Source organism: Dermacentor variabilis, chromosome 6 (genome assembly GCF_050947875.1).
Source record: "Dermacentor variabilis isolate Ectoservices chromosome 6, ASM5094787v1, whole genome shotgun sequence".
NCBI lineage: Eukaryota > Metazoa > Arthropoda > Arachnida > Ixodida > Ixodidae > Dermacentor > Dermacentor variabilis.
In genome coordinates this window covers 172,086,364-172,102,276 of record NC_134573.1, presented here as the reverse complement: position 1 = coordinate 172,102,276, position 15,913 = coordinate 172,086,364, and the positions used below count along the sequence as shown (strand labels likewise).

The 15,913-nt window shown below is 47.7% G+C and overlaps 1 protein-coding gene across 1 annotated transcript in view; it reads left to right on the top strand.

The window, feature by feature from the left end:
- Positions 1–14,222, top strand: part of LOC142585789 (cubilin-like) — a 270,644-nt gene extending 256,422 nt beyond the window's left edge. Inside the window, exons 8-16 of the mRNA XM_075696798.1 lie at positions 379–608; positions 3,372–3,539; positions 4,722–4,933; positions 5,402–5,611; positions 6,213–6,424; positions 7,006–7,135; positions 8,197–8,264; positions 8,986–9,099; positions 11,637–14,222. Of these exons, the coding sequence (XP_075552913.1) occupies positions 379–608; positions 3,372–3,539; positions 4,722–4,933; positions 5,402–5,611; positions 6,213–6,424; positions 7,006–7,135; positions 8,197–8,264; positions 8,986–9,099; positions 11,637–11,854 (1,562 nt within the window). The 3' untranslated portion in view covers positions 11,855–14,222. The remainder of the gene's footprint in view (positions 1–378; positions 609–3,371; positions 3,540–4,721; positions 4,934–5,401; positions 5,612–6,212; positions 6,425–7,005; positions 7,136–8,196; positions 8,265–8,985; positions 9,100–11,636) is intronic.
- Positions 14,223–15,913: the final 1,691 nt, after the last annotated feature.

The following is a 15,913-nucleotide window of genomic DNA, read 5'->3' as shown; positions in this document are numbered from 1 at the left end:
AATTAATTGCCAAATGATTCGTTCTAAATGTTCGCCTTTAAGCCTTTTGGTATGTTGTTGGGTGCTCGTTTCAATCTATCCAGTGTGGCCAATCCCCATCGTGCGTAGAGTTTCTCACTATAATAGTATATAATAACTCTATGCCCTCGTGGGTACGAGCCATGCTTTGAGGCAACAAGAACAACAACAACAACAACATACCAAGGACACGGCTCGTGCCCGTTGCTGTCTTCGCAGCCATCGGGTTCCATATTCGCGACACTAGCAAACACTAGTCCGCATGCAGTCCCCGTCGAAATCGCGCGAGCGTCGACGGCCAAGTTCGGCTGCCTCTCAGGGGTGGCTGTCTCGCGCCTTCGTTTGCCGGCGCCCTCGCAGAGTGCGACCAGAAGATCCTGAGCCGCAAGGAGTCCAACGGCACGGTGTACTCGCCCAACTGGCCGCTGCCGTACCAGGCGAACATCGTGTGCCGCTACTACATCTACGGCATGGAGGACGCCCAGCACCTGGAGCGGGTGCGGCTCGACTTCGACAAGTTCCACATGGACGACCACCGCGCTGACGACGGCCACGAGTGCACGGACGCTTACCTCAAGCTGTACATGCAGGTGGGCGCTCTTTCCGCGCGGGGGGGACAGATTCAACGGGCGCCCTTTCGCGCACCGGTCCTACCGCTGCTATACTCATTGGTTCTTGGATGTGTGGCATACACAAGATACAGCTGCAACGTAAAATATATAAATGCGCCCAACGACCGACACACGAGCGCGTTTTTGCATTCCGTCTCCAACGCCGTGCTCCCGGCTGCGGCTAGGAGTCGATCCCGCGACCTCGTGCTCAGCGCCATAACCCACTGAGTCACAGCGGCGGATATATTGCGAATTGTCGCGTGAAAGAGAGAGGGAGAGAAATTATTCGCGATTGTATACGTACGTAACGAACGAGTTACAGGTAAGCAGGGCGATACGTATTGGCTTGACAAAAAGTGGTGGCCGCAGTGCTGCTTATATTTGTTTCATTTCATTCGAATTCGCAGAGAGAACGCAACCGCGTTCTCCAAGAAGCTGCATCACTACGAGCTGCGCTAGTCACGTCATAAGAAGCGTGTTCGTTTCGAGTCAAGGATGCTTCGGCATTGTAATTCGTTGTCTGATGTGTAACTAATTTATGACTACCCTGGTATGGGGGGGGGGGGGAGGGGGAGGGGGTGTTCACGTTGCTGTGTCATAGGAAGTTTCACAGTCAAACTAAACATCTGCCATGTTAACAGCCCAGGGCGCCCCCATCAGAATGACGTAATTAAAGCCCTCTGTACGTCGCGTATGAGCTCTTGATAACTTCAATGTGACACTCCATTCGCACTCGCCTATTTATCATTCCATCACTCGAAGCCTTGAGGTATTCCGTGGGCCCGCTCAACCATGTCTTTCTTTCTTTCTTTCTTTCTTTCTTCCTTTCTTTCTTTCTTTCTCTTTCTTTCTTTCTTTCTTTCTTTCTTTCCTTCCTTCCTTCCTTCCTTCGTCTTTCCTTTCTTTTTTTCCTTAACTCCTTAACTAGCCTGTGATGCATGCTTGTCTCCCTCTACCGCGCTGTCCTGTCAAGCAGACGACGAGAAACAGACGACGATTAACTCGCTTGTCCTCTTTCGCTCGTTTTGAATCTATTATTATTTTGTAGCTGCGTGTGCGTGTTTCTTCTTTCCATCCTTCTGTCCTTTGTTTATTTTCTTTCTTGCTAGTTTTGCGAGCGTTTTATCTCATTCCAGGCGGTCTGGCCCTTTCTCGGGTATGCGTCGTATGTTGAGGACACAAAACAAAAGAGAACTTTGCGTTCACAACTGGGTCCCTCGCGGCCGCCATTGAAAGGCCGCCCTGCTTAATGGTGCATCGAGCTCACACTTTCTTGCGTCGCTACTCCTACAATTTAGTTGTTGATCATCGGCTTACCACTATGCCTGCCCTTCGTCTCCAGCCTATCGGTAGCCCATACCCGCCTACGCGAGTTTTCACCAAAGCCATCAATCTTGATTTTAGTCTCTTACTCCTTGATTACCCAAGCCGAACCCTTTCTCTTGCATTTTGCACCGCAACGTTGGATAATGGTGCGTGAAGCCATTCACCACCGCTTATTTCAAATTTTGCTACCGGCCGCAACCGCTAAAATCAGAAACAGTGCTAGCTTCATTGCTGAAGAGCGTGACAAAAAGGAAAAAAAAAAGTGTCTGTGCGCGGGGGGAAAGGAGGCACAGGAAAGCCACACAAAACTGCCGTCTCAAAAGCAAAAGAAGTGTGCTGTGTCAATATTTTCGTCCGTCTCGTGTCTTCAGGATGTTCATGGGACGGCCCACAATCAATTTGGTCCACTCTTTCAAGTTCTTTGTGAGCTTCATTTAGTATTCTCGCGTGGTGCTCGCACACAGGGAAGGTGGCCGTGCTTTTGCTCACATCTAAACATCCCTCGCACCCGACAGCGCTCTCATGTTGCCTCTAGTCAACGAATCGCGGAAGTTAAAAAACAGCTTATGGCACAAAAGAAAGTTTGTGCCGAGAACGGTTGAACTGGCTCTGTTGCCTTCTGTTACGTATAGTTTCCGTTCAGGTCACGACACTTATTCTCTTTTTTTTTTTTTTCGTATGCCGTGGTCGGCCCCGGTTTGCATTTCTATGGGCGTGGAATCCAAACGACGCCTGCTGAGAACTGCGATTTCCACGCACGTATTAGCACCAGAGGTAGTCAAGATTGAGTGGAGCTCTATATGGCGCTTATACGATGGCCCTCGTATAGTCCCTCGTATAGCCTTCGGACTTTAAAATGAACGGCTTGAACAGAGCCCTGTTTTGTAACGTTATATATATGGAGATGGCGAGCGCTCTCTAGCACGGTCATAGAGCTGGTTTGGTGGATCTAGTCCTAGGAATATTTTTTTTTTCAGTTCAGCAAATCTTACTCACATAAGCGCGAAATGCGAAAACACCCATGTAAACTTAGACTTAGGTGCACGTTAAAGAACCTCAGGAGGCCCAAATTTCCGGAGTCCTCCAATGCGGCGTGCCTCATAATCAGATCATGGTGTTGGCACGTAAAACCCCATAATTTCTTTCTTTACTCACATAAGCTCGGTGGTGACCAAACGATATCACTACCACGTTTAGGGGAGTGTTTAACGGACAAAGACCGCCCAGGTAAGGCTTCCCTTCTTTTTTTTTTCTTAACGGCTGTGCCAGCGAGCGCGAATGCAAGCGAGGAAATGCCTTGAGCGAGCGAATGCGAGAGGCACCGACGCCCAACACTTCCGCCAAATGTGAGGCAAGCGAATCACTGAGCATGCAGGCAGCACTGTACAGCCGTGCTACACATGCCGGACCTCGCAGGGCCAAGAGGAGCGGCAAGCCGTGGACGAGTTCGACCACGCGTTCTGCGGAAACCAGGCTCCCCCGGCGCTCATCTCGGAGGGGCCTCGGCTGGTGATGGTCTTCTCTAGCGGACAGACCAAGGGCACGGGCTTTCGGGCGCGCTACTCGTTCGAGACCGACTACAAGGTTCGATTCGGCGACCTCCCTTCCTTCTTTCTTTCTTTCTTTTATCTTATTTTTTTTATTTTTCGTGGCGTTTGACGTGCTCTGATTACGTTCGGAGCAAGAGTTCCTGTAAATTTGTAAATATCGTATTTGTGGGAGAAGGCGAAGTGCCGAGTATTTGGCCCCTCGCTTGTGTGCGCGCGCAGTCAGTATTGTAGTGAGCGAAGTTTTCAATTTACAGAACAATAAATCTAGATGTTTTTTGCAATAAACGGAGCTCGTCGTAATATGTACATTCCGGGCGAAGACGCTAAGCATAAAACTTAGATAGATTAAAATGTGAAGTAATGTAGTCCTTAAGAAAACGCGTGTGTGGCTGTCCGAGTCCACGTTCATTGCGCAAGATTTCAGTTTAGCTCAAAATCGCGCTCAAGGAAAAATGAAATAACAGGATGACGAACGAAGATAGGATAGAGCATTACTCCTTCTAATCGGGATAATGCTTAAGGACCAGATGACAGCTTCAGGCGGCCATCTGTCAAACACCGGTTATATCACATCTCATATACCGTTTCTAGAATAAGTACAAGAATTTCCGAGGTGCTAAATTTATTGTTAGTTGCAACCGTACGAAGAAAACAGACAATAAGGTAAAAAAAGAGCACCAGGAAAGTAAGTTGTTATCTTTTCATTGAAAAATGAAGATGAATGCAGACGAAAAGACAAGTTGCCACAGGTGGGGATCGAACCCACACTTCCGCCTTAAGTGCGCGCAACACGTTCCACATCCGCCACCTTAACCGCAATCGGCGCTGGCTAACCCTCCCAAGGCTACATCTACAGTGCACATCTACAAATACCCGCTAAAGTGGACTGGGACATGACCGCCGCGGTAACTTAACTGGAAAAGCAATCCACGGGCAGTGTGGAACATGTGGGCTCGACTCCCACCCGTGGAAACTTTTCCTTTCGTCCACTTTCGCTTCCGTTTTCCTGATTATTTCTACACGCCACTTGAAACATAATTAAATTACCCCTATTCTTTCTACGACATCTCTGTCTGTTTTCTTGCTACGGGCACACGATTTCTGGGCGTCATTCGTTGGGCGACGGTGAGCGACAAATACGTCAGTCACTTCGCATCGCACTAGCGCTGCTGCACCGTTGTACCCGCCGAATAATCCGCGCGCACGTTTTTCCCAGGTCCCGGGCACGCCTTCGCCCAACAACACGTGCCACTTCTGGTACCTGAGTGAGTCGCAAGCGACGGGCGACTTCAACTCGCCTCGCTACCCGGCCAACTACCCGTCCAGCACCCGCTGCGAGTACATCTTCCTTGGGGGACTAGGCGAACAGGTCAAGATCGTCTTCAACTACTTCAAGACCAAGGCCGAGCTCGCCTATCACGGATACAAGTGAGCCCACGTCGCTTCACTCTACATGATAGCGACTCGCGCATGCTGGCCTTCTCCTTATTAAGCTGGGTTCAAAACGTTCCGAGACTTGAGACGTGTTCACTGAGCACCGGATCTGTTGAGCGCCCATGCCTGAGCTCTAAGCATGAAGCAGACAACAAAACATGGCGCTCGCGTTTGCCGTCTGTTTTAGAATGTTGTGTCATGGTGTAAATATGCACAAACCGGCCCTAGGTTTCCCTCACGTGAGCTGCAGATTTGCATGGAAAGGGGTTGAAAAATGGTTTCGGTTGCCTCAAAGTGTCTGAAAATGAGATTGCAGATGTACCTCGTCATATAGGCTCAAACGCCGCGATGACGACGTTGGAATGGTGTTGGTTTGAGTATATTCTCCCACAAGCTTCGAATATTAACGCTTCGCATTGCCACTATAGCGCTGCCCTTTCCTTTGCGGAACTGTTCTTTCAGCGAGGCTTGCGTGGAAGACTGGCTGGAGATTTACGAGGTCTCAGCCAAGGGCGAATCCAGCAAGATCGGCCGCTACTGCGCCAAGACTGCTCCGGGGCCTATCGTGTCTGACACGGGCGTCAACATGATGAAGGTCATTCTACACACCGACAGTTCTGGTGTTGCCAGTGGCTTCAGCGCTACCTACTACTTCCTCAAGGACGTCAACAAGTTTGGAGGCAAGTCGCCCATATCGGCGCAGCTTTATCAACTTCCCGCGACCGTAACGCACATCCAATCTGTCCCTTGGTCGGGAGCAAAGCGTATAAGCGATGACGGAACATGATAAGTCGTCTTATCACCACCCATTACGCCAAGACAGTGACACGTTCAATGTTACCATTCTGGAGGACTACTACATACTGCTACGCCTCAGGAACTGCAGGCTTACCGTTGCACGTCTATTTTTTAGCCGTAACGTTAAACAATCGCAATTTTCGGATCGTATTACTCAAGCAAGTTTGCTTCACCTTCAGTAAAAATGGCAAATAGAAGCGAATTCTTCAGTGGCATCGTTAGAGTTTACCACGGCAAAATTAAATATTTAGAGACTCCGTGAAAACAAGTGTCAGCATGTCAAGATGACGATGTGAGGTAAGCGTGAGACCGAGCGTGACGTCACTGAGTTCACCTAGTCGCACCATGACCAGCAATTCTCTCTCCTGCGTACTTTTCTACGTCGCGATTCAGTACCGTTACGTTCAATCGAAAGATTGAATGGCTGCTCGATTCGCTCCGTCGTGTCAATAGGCTATTAGTGTTTCCCCTATAGTCTAACAAATATGCCAGTTCGCGACACGCGTCCCTTGCTTGCAGACTGCGGCGGAAACATCACGGGTGAAGAGAACGGCCTCATCACCAGCCCCGGATACCCGAACCCGTACAAGAACGACCGGCAGATGTGCAACTGGTACATCACGGTGCGGCCGGGACACAAGGTGTTCCTACACTTTACCCTCTTCCTCATTGAGGGGCACCCAGGAGGTGAGACAGTCTACCTCTGAACTCATTGTCCCACTGCAGTATCCCTGGTCACTTATCACACCTGCCTGCAGATCTCGCGAGCGCCCTTTCTAAAACATGCTTTCTTTCTTTCTTTACTTTTATTGGAATTAAAATGAAAGAGAGTTAGTCACATATAAGGCTGAAGGTTACTTCTCTGTAGATATTATTACAAATAAGAAAAATATTGTAAGGTAAGAAGAACCGCCGCAGGCTCAGAAAACCTAGAGCGGTGTCGTGTAAGAAAGTACATGGAGTCTACGAATAATCACACTGAAACATACAAATACAAACAGTGCCTTTGTAACACATGCTGACTCCTGAGCAGGGTTTGGTGCCTTTGAGTAGAATATATAGTGCCTACGAGCCGCCAGATATGTCATTTTGGCTTAGTATGTGGCAGGTTCAGCTTTATTCTTTGGCGTTCTTGTGGCGAAATTTGGTGGCGATGTGCTTGCTTTGTAACTTTGCCTCACGTTACACAAAGTTTCAATCTTCAAACTTCGATACGAGATCATGGGACGCGGAGTCAGCGGACGCGACGATCGCTCCACCCTTTGCAGAGCGAGGATGTCCCAGCGCCGTGGTGCGCGTCTGGAAGAACCTGTCCGACGCGCCCCTCGAACTGTGCGGCGAGGGCCTGACCAATGACACCAGAGAAGTGATATCCACCTCCAACGTGCTCAAAGTATCGTAAGTGCGACGACGGGGCGAAACTACGCAACACCACTGCGCCTATATGTCGTGATGGATCAGTGAACGGTTAAAGCCTGTAAAAAGCATGCGTACGTTAAGAATCAACGCAATAGTAAATCCACCGCAGCATCTCTAATAACTCCCGTGTTGCGTTGGGACATTAACTCAGTCATTCAATATAAGGCCAGTATTTTTTAACTGAACTTCCATTCACGAAAGGCGCACCACTGCGACGAGAACCCGAGGAAGCCTTTCAGAATGGTGTAGTATGTTTATTTTTGTTTATTTTATCAACGCTGTCTCATGGTTACGAATAATTCATTATTACTATAATCCTTGAACAGAATCTGCAATTTTATTTTTTATTTCTTCATTAATTTTGCGGAGCTGAGAAGGGGAAAGAGAAGCTGAATAAGGTATGGAGGTAGCTGTCATCATCCTTGATTATGATTATTTCTCATTTTTGGTCTCAAAGCGGTCATCATCGTCAAATATGGCGAACACACGCATTTTTATTCCAAGTTCACTAGATGTTTTATACTGTGGCAGCAACATTGTCGCAACCGCAAGGCAGAGAGAAGCTTAACCAGAAAACAGCAGCCCGAGAGGTCGCTGCGTCGGTTAGGGGAAGTGCCTTCTAACACCTTAGCGAGTAGTCATTTTGCATGAGGATTAGCGTTATTTTTTTATTTATATATCAGCGATGTGTGAAGCATTTCATACTATTTTCAGACCGCAAGCTTTGCCCTTATTACTCGTAGTGAAAAGCATACGCTTGTTCCCATGCCGGACTAGCGTGTAGAGAAACAATTGGGCTTGAAAATCCAAAGCAATGCGACCAGGTTAGGAAGCACATATTCTGGCTTGTGCTAATATATTGACTAATATATTGAAAAAACATTGATTTTGATGAACTTTGCTAACTGGTGCGCTCATGCTGCCAGTTCCTATAAATGTAACTTTTCTCGTCTTCTTTCTTTTCTTTATTCACAATATCCAAAACCACAACTTTACTAGAAATGCCGAAAATCCTGTTGTTCTTCCGTCTCTCATTACAGATTTATGACCGCGCAAAAGGCTGTTGGAAACGGTGGATTTAGGGCCGTTTGGACAGAAATAAGAGAAGGTACTTTGTCGCTTATATTTGCGCATTAGATATGACTTGGTACTTAACTTGGACTTTAAATATTTCTGTTTCCGTTGTGTCATTTTGAACTGTGCCTTACCGTGTACACTCGCGCCCTATTTACTTCAATGTATTCAGTGACGTCTGGCCAACAAGCTAACCATCACTGATACTCGTTGAGAGAGTACAATCACAATTCGCTGTCACTTTCTTACCGTAATTCATCATGCGGATCGCCGCGACTTCCCGTACTCAAGCACTGCAGTGCGCGGACTTGGGAGACCTAAAGTACTTACATTGCCGACCAGTATTAAAATAGAATATTATTTTTGTCCAATTAGAATGACATTGTATTCTGTCTTTCTTGGTCTCTTTGGAAGCAGTGGTGCATTTCTTTTTCTCGCTCTCTCTGTCTTCCTTTCGCAACGCTTTGTGCTTTCAGAATTTGTAGTTTCTATGACATTTTGCGATGCGTTTAGTTCGCCTTTGTGGCGTTTTGGAATTGTGATACGTTTACTTCTCTCTTGTGACAAAGAGCGGCCATTACGACCTCCTGGTGCCAACATCTTGTCGCTTGTTCATGTCAATAAATATATTAATTTCGGTCAAGAACACGCAACGATCTCGCGTTTGACCTTGCACACTTATTCGAAAATTCGTACCATTCCCCAATGTTGCTCGGTTCCACCTCACCTCCCGTGCCTTCCGCCTCTTTCCACAGACCCTACCTGCGAAGACCTAAGGTGCGCCTTCACTGGTTACTGCATATCTTCGCGCCTCAGGTGCAACGACTTGCCCAACTGCGGAAGCAGCGACAACACCGACGAGGACGACTGTGAGCCTCTTCTCTTCTTCTTTCTCACTTCTACTAGATTTTTTATACCCTTGAGGCTACTTTATCCGCAAGCAAGAGCAGCAGATGTCCTAGACCTAACTTAACCGAACGTAATACCACTATCAAACTTTCAACTTTTCAGACTGACCCACCGTCTGATTATACGTAATGTCGGCATCGCACCCCACTCCCATTACCGCTTCACCCCTTGCCCCCTCATCAATGCCTATCTCAAAGCAATGGAAGGAAATGCGACTTAGCGTAGAAAGAAGTGAGAAAAAGCTATAGAAAAGATATGCATTGCCGTCATGGCTTGCTCGCAATGGTTAAACAGGTCTGAAAGAGACGTGCAAAGATTGCATATTTGTTAAACCCCGGCCATCTTCATAACACTCGGGTAACGTTCTGATTGTGCGGCCAGTTTTGTGCGGCCTCGGAGCATGCGGTGCTCCGCTGCTGAAACACCACAGCATGCCATAATCTCGAAGGCCGTGATCTTGGCGCACTGCGATGATGCAGCTCGTGTTCGGACATGCAAAACGCGCTGCGCGCGAGCTTAAACGCAGAGGAAAAGTCGAGTTCTTTCTGCTGACTTGAATTTCTAGCGTGAAATACATGTATAGTCAACGGTTTACTCTAAAACACCCGTTGATTTCAGCTTGTCAGGTCAGCGATACGAGACTGCGGGTGCCGAAAGTAATAGACGACGGTGAGCACTTGTGTATTGGACACCGCGTTTTGGCGTTACTTTTAAAGCCTTAAAGCACCAAACAAACCTGGCTACGGCGAATTGCAGTCGTAATTGCTGCTACGCCACTATGATTATAACTTACTGCCACTAAATTCTACGTAATGACGCTGCATGCTGAAACCTGGTAATATAAATCTGCTATATTTATCGCAATATGCTGCGGCTGTTACGATACTGCGGAATCTTTGCTTCTACATTTATGTGATAATTTTACCAAGCCATGGGAAAGGGACCATGAGTTTGCGATTTCTTTAGTATCGCTGTGCTCATTTTCTTTAATTACACGAACGAGCGACGGGTGTAACAAGCAGTCAGAGCACATCGTATGTTATTATGGAAATTACTCCTAATTTACTGCTACGGTTTAGGAACATACATACACCCATTCTAATATGCAGCAAGATGCATGGCAAATCTTAATGCTAACAGTGAGACCACTGCGCATTACAGCGCAAGATGGCGCTGCACTGTTCCTTATTATTTTTTTCCTTGCGGAATAGCACCCTAAAGGGTGCATCACTGCATCACGTCTCTTTATGAAACAAAGCAAACTTTACGAAAGCTTTTTTTTAAGTGAGTTTTTTTGGTTAAGCATTTGCCAATAGTGCTGAACTACCACGTTTGGATGACATCTCCACGCAGGTCACGTAATCTATGGAGCAGACAATCGCTGTTTTATTAGAATACCAGAATGGTTGCCAAGGAAAGGGAAGCGTAGTCGAGCGCTAGGTTAGATGGGGTGACGAGATTAAGAAACTAGCTAACTTATGATCGGTTCAGCTGACGTAGTACAGAGAAAATTGGAGATCTCTTCAAGAGCCCTTTGTCACGCAGTGCATTTAAATGGAATAGTGATCATGATGATGATGGTGAGGGCATGTCTGTCTGAACTACACTCGGTATATCGTTAAACTATACTGGCTATATTAAACATGATATTAACAAACTGTGGCGGTTAGTGCTGTTTATGATAAATACTGGCAATCTGACTCACCAACGTAGCTCTTAAAGATGCAGGAATCTTGTCACTAAGATGCCGATCAAAAATCACTCGTCTGATATTCATGTATGAATCAACCGCCAGATAAACTTTTGCACGTCTTAACGTGTCTCTTAATAAGAAACAATAGCTTACTAGACACAAACGTGATCACAATTTTCCAAAATACTTCTCTCGCGGTGAGCATTCCACTAGAGAATAAAACAGCTTGAATCTTTTCGTTACTAACCTCACGTTACTTGGATAAATTTTTGTTTAGACCTTCTGGAAGATCGCCCACTAAAAATAATCAAAATTCTTGAACTTTAGCCTACACGGACATCTGCGAGAGCGTCTATAAAGGCGCTGCTGCATTACGTAATAGGTTCCGGATTGTGACTGAATGTCACAGCGCACTGTGTGATGCTCCTCCATGTGACAGTGATAGAGTTCGCGATCTGAAAGACTCTGTGGCTAGCGGCCACATAGATAGTTTTGAGCTGTTCATTTCTCCCTTCTACCTTTTCTCTTTATCTCGTCTTTTGTACACCTTCTCCCCTTCCTCAGTACAGAGAGAGAAGAATAAAGGGAAAGGTAAGGAGGTCTACCAGATAGGAACATCCGGTTTTCTACCTTGCATTGTTCCCCAGTACAGGCTATCCAACCGGAGAATTGCTTCGGTTAGCCCTCCCTGTCTTTACTTTTTCTTCTCTCTGTCTCTCTTATCAGCAGTCCAGGATCACGTGTGCAATGAGTTCAACAGAACTAAACGCACGCTCGGTCCACGCGTATCCCTCCGTGCCGCAGGCGTGCGCAGCCCCGAGCTCAACCTGTACCTGGTGGGCGGCGTGTCCGGGGGCTGCGCGGCCTTCACGCTGCTCACACTGTGCCTGGTGTGCCGCAGCCGGCGGAGGCGGCGGCGCCGGAGGAGGCGGCACCCGCCTTTCGGCGACCGGCCGCCCCTGCGGCCACCGCCGCCCGGAGAGGTGCCGGCCATGCACTTCGTCTCCATGGACACCGTGTGACTAGAGACCACCGTCTAAGAGCGACGAGGCACCCAGGAACTGACCACTCCTCCACCACACACTCCGCCATCCTTTCTTCCCGACACCCGGGGTCAGGGAGGATGGACAAAGAACGATGTGGAGCCCAATACTCTGCACGCCGCATTGCTACCATACTTCCCTCCAAAACCCGCTTTTCTGCCTACCTGCGTAACTGGGTGGGAAGGTGCGGCCGTGTGCCACCTTGAGTCGAATTGATTGGCTCCGATGTGTTAAGTTGAGCTAGGTAGACGGGTGAGCTAGTTGGTCCTGCATCAGAGTTTTAGCTTGCCAACGAACTGTTACCGCTTACGGAATACCGGAGAGACGGAGAGCTGGTAGTGCCATCCTGCGACGAAGAGTTCCAGCTACGGCTACAAAACTATAATTGCAAGATCATGTTCTACTTAGCTGCTGGTGTAAATAAGTCGGCAGCGGTAATCACTTAAGTGTTTCTCTTTATTCTTTATTCCTTCCGGCGAGGATACTTATGCAATACAGAAGCGCGCCTGGCGCGTTATAGCCGAACAAAGCGTCACAAGTTGTCGCTACCAGCACTGCTACAATATGCTGCCATCCCATGCTTCGGTATACCGTGAACTGAAATAGCACACATACAGGCTGGAACACTTGGTACCGAATGATTCAGCGTGTCTCTTAATTTGTTCCCTGTGTATTCAGCGATGTCGCTCTCTTCAAGAAGCAGACCTAGCTTGTTCGTCGTCGATAGGATTCTACAGGCAAACGAGCGATCAAATTAATCTGTTCGCAAGAATAGCAAAGTGGCATGAAAGCGAGACAAAGAAAGATGTAACAACCCCGTTTTCGCGATGTTTGTTTATTTCGCATGAGCTACTGATCAGGATCACAACATTAAATGTGTCCTAGTTTCCTCCTTAAGATATAGCGTTCGCTACTTTAAAAGTATAACTCACATCGGGTGGATACACACGGGTTGTGAAATGCTGTGGCGACTCAACTTTCGCGTGTTTCGTGAAGTGAACAGGAGGAGCCTGAGCTAGCGTCGAAATATAGTTTCGCGCGGCTACGGCTGACGCAGACGGGCTTACTACTGCCAGATGCAATGAAGTTGCGATGTCCAGAAATACAGGTGGGCACTAGCCTGCAGTTTCTCAACGTCCTTCGTACACGCTCCTGCTCAACATATTTCAGAGCACCTGACGCCTAAAGAGAGGGGCTGGTCAGGCATATTGCGTCATGAACAGCTTCCGTACGTAATCCTGCCTCCAATGTTGTTGTTCACCTTTATAACGCCCATGTTATCCCTCCTCGACTTTCGTCTGCACGGCGCCAGAGAAGGGTGCCGCTGAGGCGGCAGTGTCGTTGTTTGACGCGCAATGCGTGCAGTGTATTGGATTCTCGTGCGGTTCTTTCATTGCAGAGAAGCTACCTTACGAAAAACAGAAGTGGCACAGTAGAGCTCGGCGCGCGTAACTGCCCGCAGTAAAAGGTTGTCTCTCAAACCAGCCTGCTTATAACCGCCACGCTCTTGGTTGCAATTCGGTACTCTATCCTAACGCTAACGCTTAATTGACTTTGTCCCTCCCTTTTTTTTTTTTTTCTTGCTAATATGCGAATACTTTCATCTGACCTAAGCAAAAACGACGACTGGCGTGTATTGCCACGCTGAGCGCGTACGACCGCGTTGTAAACGAAACCGATAAATTTATTCTTCCTGCGAGCTTATTCGCGAACTGCTTTGACAAATCAACGAGTCGCAGGTCTAAATATTACCAGGTACTGTGACATAAAAGTGCTGGCAGGCGGACGCGAACGGCTTGAGAGGTGCGATCCTTTTGCTGTCTGCTTTTAAGGGCGTCGGGCACAACGCGGAGTCACTTCCAAATCTTTGCACCGCAAGCGTGAACCGCGTTGCTACTTGAACAGCGACGCGTGAACCGAAGTGCTGTGCAATCCAACTCGTTTCGGTGACGGCGAGCGCGGGCTGCAAATGTTGCAACACTTCAGTGCCAAAACCAAGCCTCAGCCAGAGAGCGCTCCCCGCTGATCTCTGCTAGTGCAGACCAGTGATGCTTCCGGAAACGACGCTAGCGTCGCGTAGAGGCGCTCGCGAGCGAGGCCCTGCCGTCCTGAGAAGCCATGAGACGGTGCGGCTGATGCAATGGCGTCGAAAGCGAGTACCAAGCACCGCCGACGTAGGCGCAACATTACGCGAATGCGCACTCTGTCCGAAGCCCACCATGTGGCGGTCGAACATGCAATTTTCGTAAAGGCAGCGAGGCCAGTGAAACCTTACAAGACTGAGATCCCTCCCAAGTCTACCCTGCTTACCTTTCGTTTAACACCGTTATTCTCTTCATCTATTTTTTTTTTTGTCTCAATTGCTGTTTCCTTTTTCTTTTTTTTTTTTTTACGCCGTAGCGCAGCAGCACGTTTGGCCAACCGACAAGCTCGCAAGCCAAGCACTTCAATGCGGTCGAACAAGGACTGCTACTGTGAACACATTTTCACCAGCTACTTGTTTTCCACTTTATTTTCGGAAGCTACGTCGCGAAAAGGACTCGCTTAGCGTGGACGAGGTGCTGCGTTACGTCACAGAGTAGCCAGTGTTGAGCGGTCTTGCAAGGCTGGTTTGTTGATTTAGACAGTACTAACTTAAACGTTAACTATCCCATAACTGCGGTCACGAAGCACTATAGCTTTTCTTATGCGGCCATTTTTATTCTTCCCTTCATCCCTCTTTCACAAAAATACTCTTCAACTAGGTGTATACCAATTTTACCGCTTCTCGAGTGGATCGAACCATGGTAAACGTCTCAGGCATGACGAAAAATTTAGAATGCATTAGCGAGGTCCAGGAACTTTCCTTCGTGCTTTGAGAGCATATTCAAGATCTTAGGATATATACGTCATATTGACGGCCGCAAGGACCAGCGGGGAACATGAGATAGGTAATTTGATAATGCAATAACGCTGTGCAAATGTGAAAGGAGCGTTGTTCCTTGTTTGTTCTTTTAGCAGGTTTGTTAGTGTTACTGCGGAATAAGCAACCATCTGTTGACATTATTGCAAGTAGAGCAAAGAAGTGTTTTTCGTCTTTCCAGTGCTAATGTCGTTATATGATGCTTGATAATGCTGGTGCTTTCGCAATAGGTATAACACTGTCTTGAGAGACGCAGGCATCTGTAGCAAGCTCGCGAAGTTTGACTCAGTAACGCGTTATCTGTTATATTCGCACACAGCTACGCGCAACCTGAAAAAATGGCTTCGGATTTTCGATGACGTAACGTGTAGGTTGCAGGTAGACACCTGTTTATCATGTTTCACTAAAGTCCACGCGCTACAATGTTAGAGCTGCGTGTGCAATGAAACCAGTTATACATATATCATCAAGTATGCCAGAAGCCCTCTGTTGGTCCGGCCTCGAAGAATGATAGCATTCCCGAACCAAAATTAGCTTCTCGTGATTCGGCAGCAGAGGCTCTCCAACGAATCTAGATTGTTCAGCACAACTGACGTTAAAAAAAATTGGCTTACATGAACAGATGATGCGTCTCTCCTGTTTCCTAAGGAGCAGAAGTGGCGTCTTTCGCAACCACAAACAGCCGCGATGCTTTGTTTTCACCGCTTTAGACCTCGGCGCAAATTGCGAATTCTCTTTTCTTGTCGTCATCATTGTGATGTGCACGACCCGCAGCATCGTCTGGGGCCTCAATCGGAGGGTCTTAGAAATAGCGGAACCAACGTTATCACTTGCGCCGCCGGCCCCATGCACGAAAGTGTGGGAGCAGAGTTCGGCTTCAGCGCATGCGCATTTCCCCAACTCCAATGTCTAATTTAGCATACACTACCTAAAAAATTTAAGTTATGGGGTTTATGTGACAAAACCACGATCTGATTATGCGGCACGTCATAGTGGGAGGCTCCGGAAATTTGGACCACCTGAGGTTCTTTAACGTGCATCTAAATCTAAGTACACGGGCGTTTTCGCAGGCTGGGATTCGATCCCGCGACATACACTGTCTGTTTGCGCGCTTGAATGGATTCTATTAATGGGCG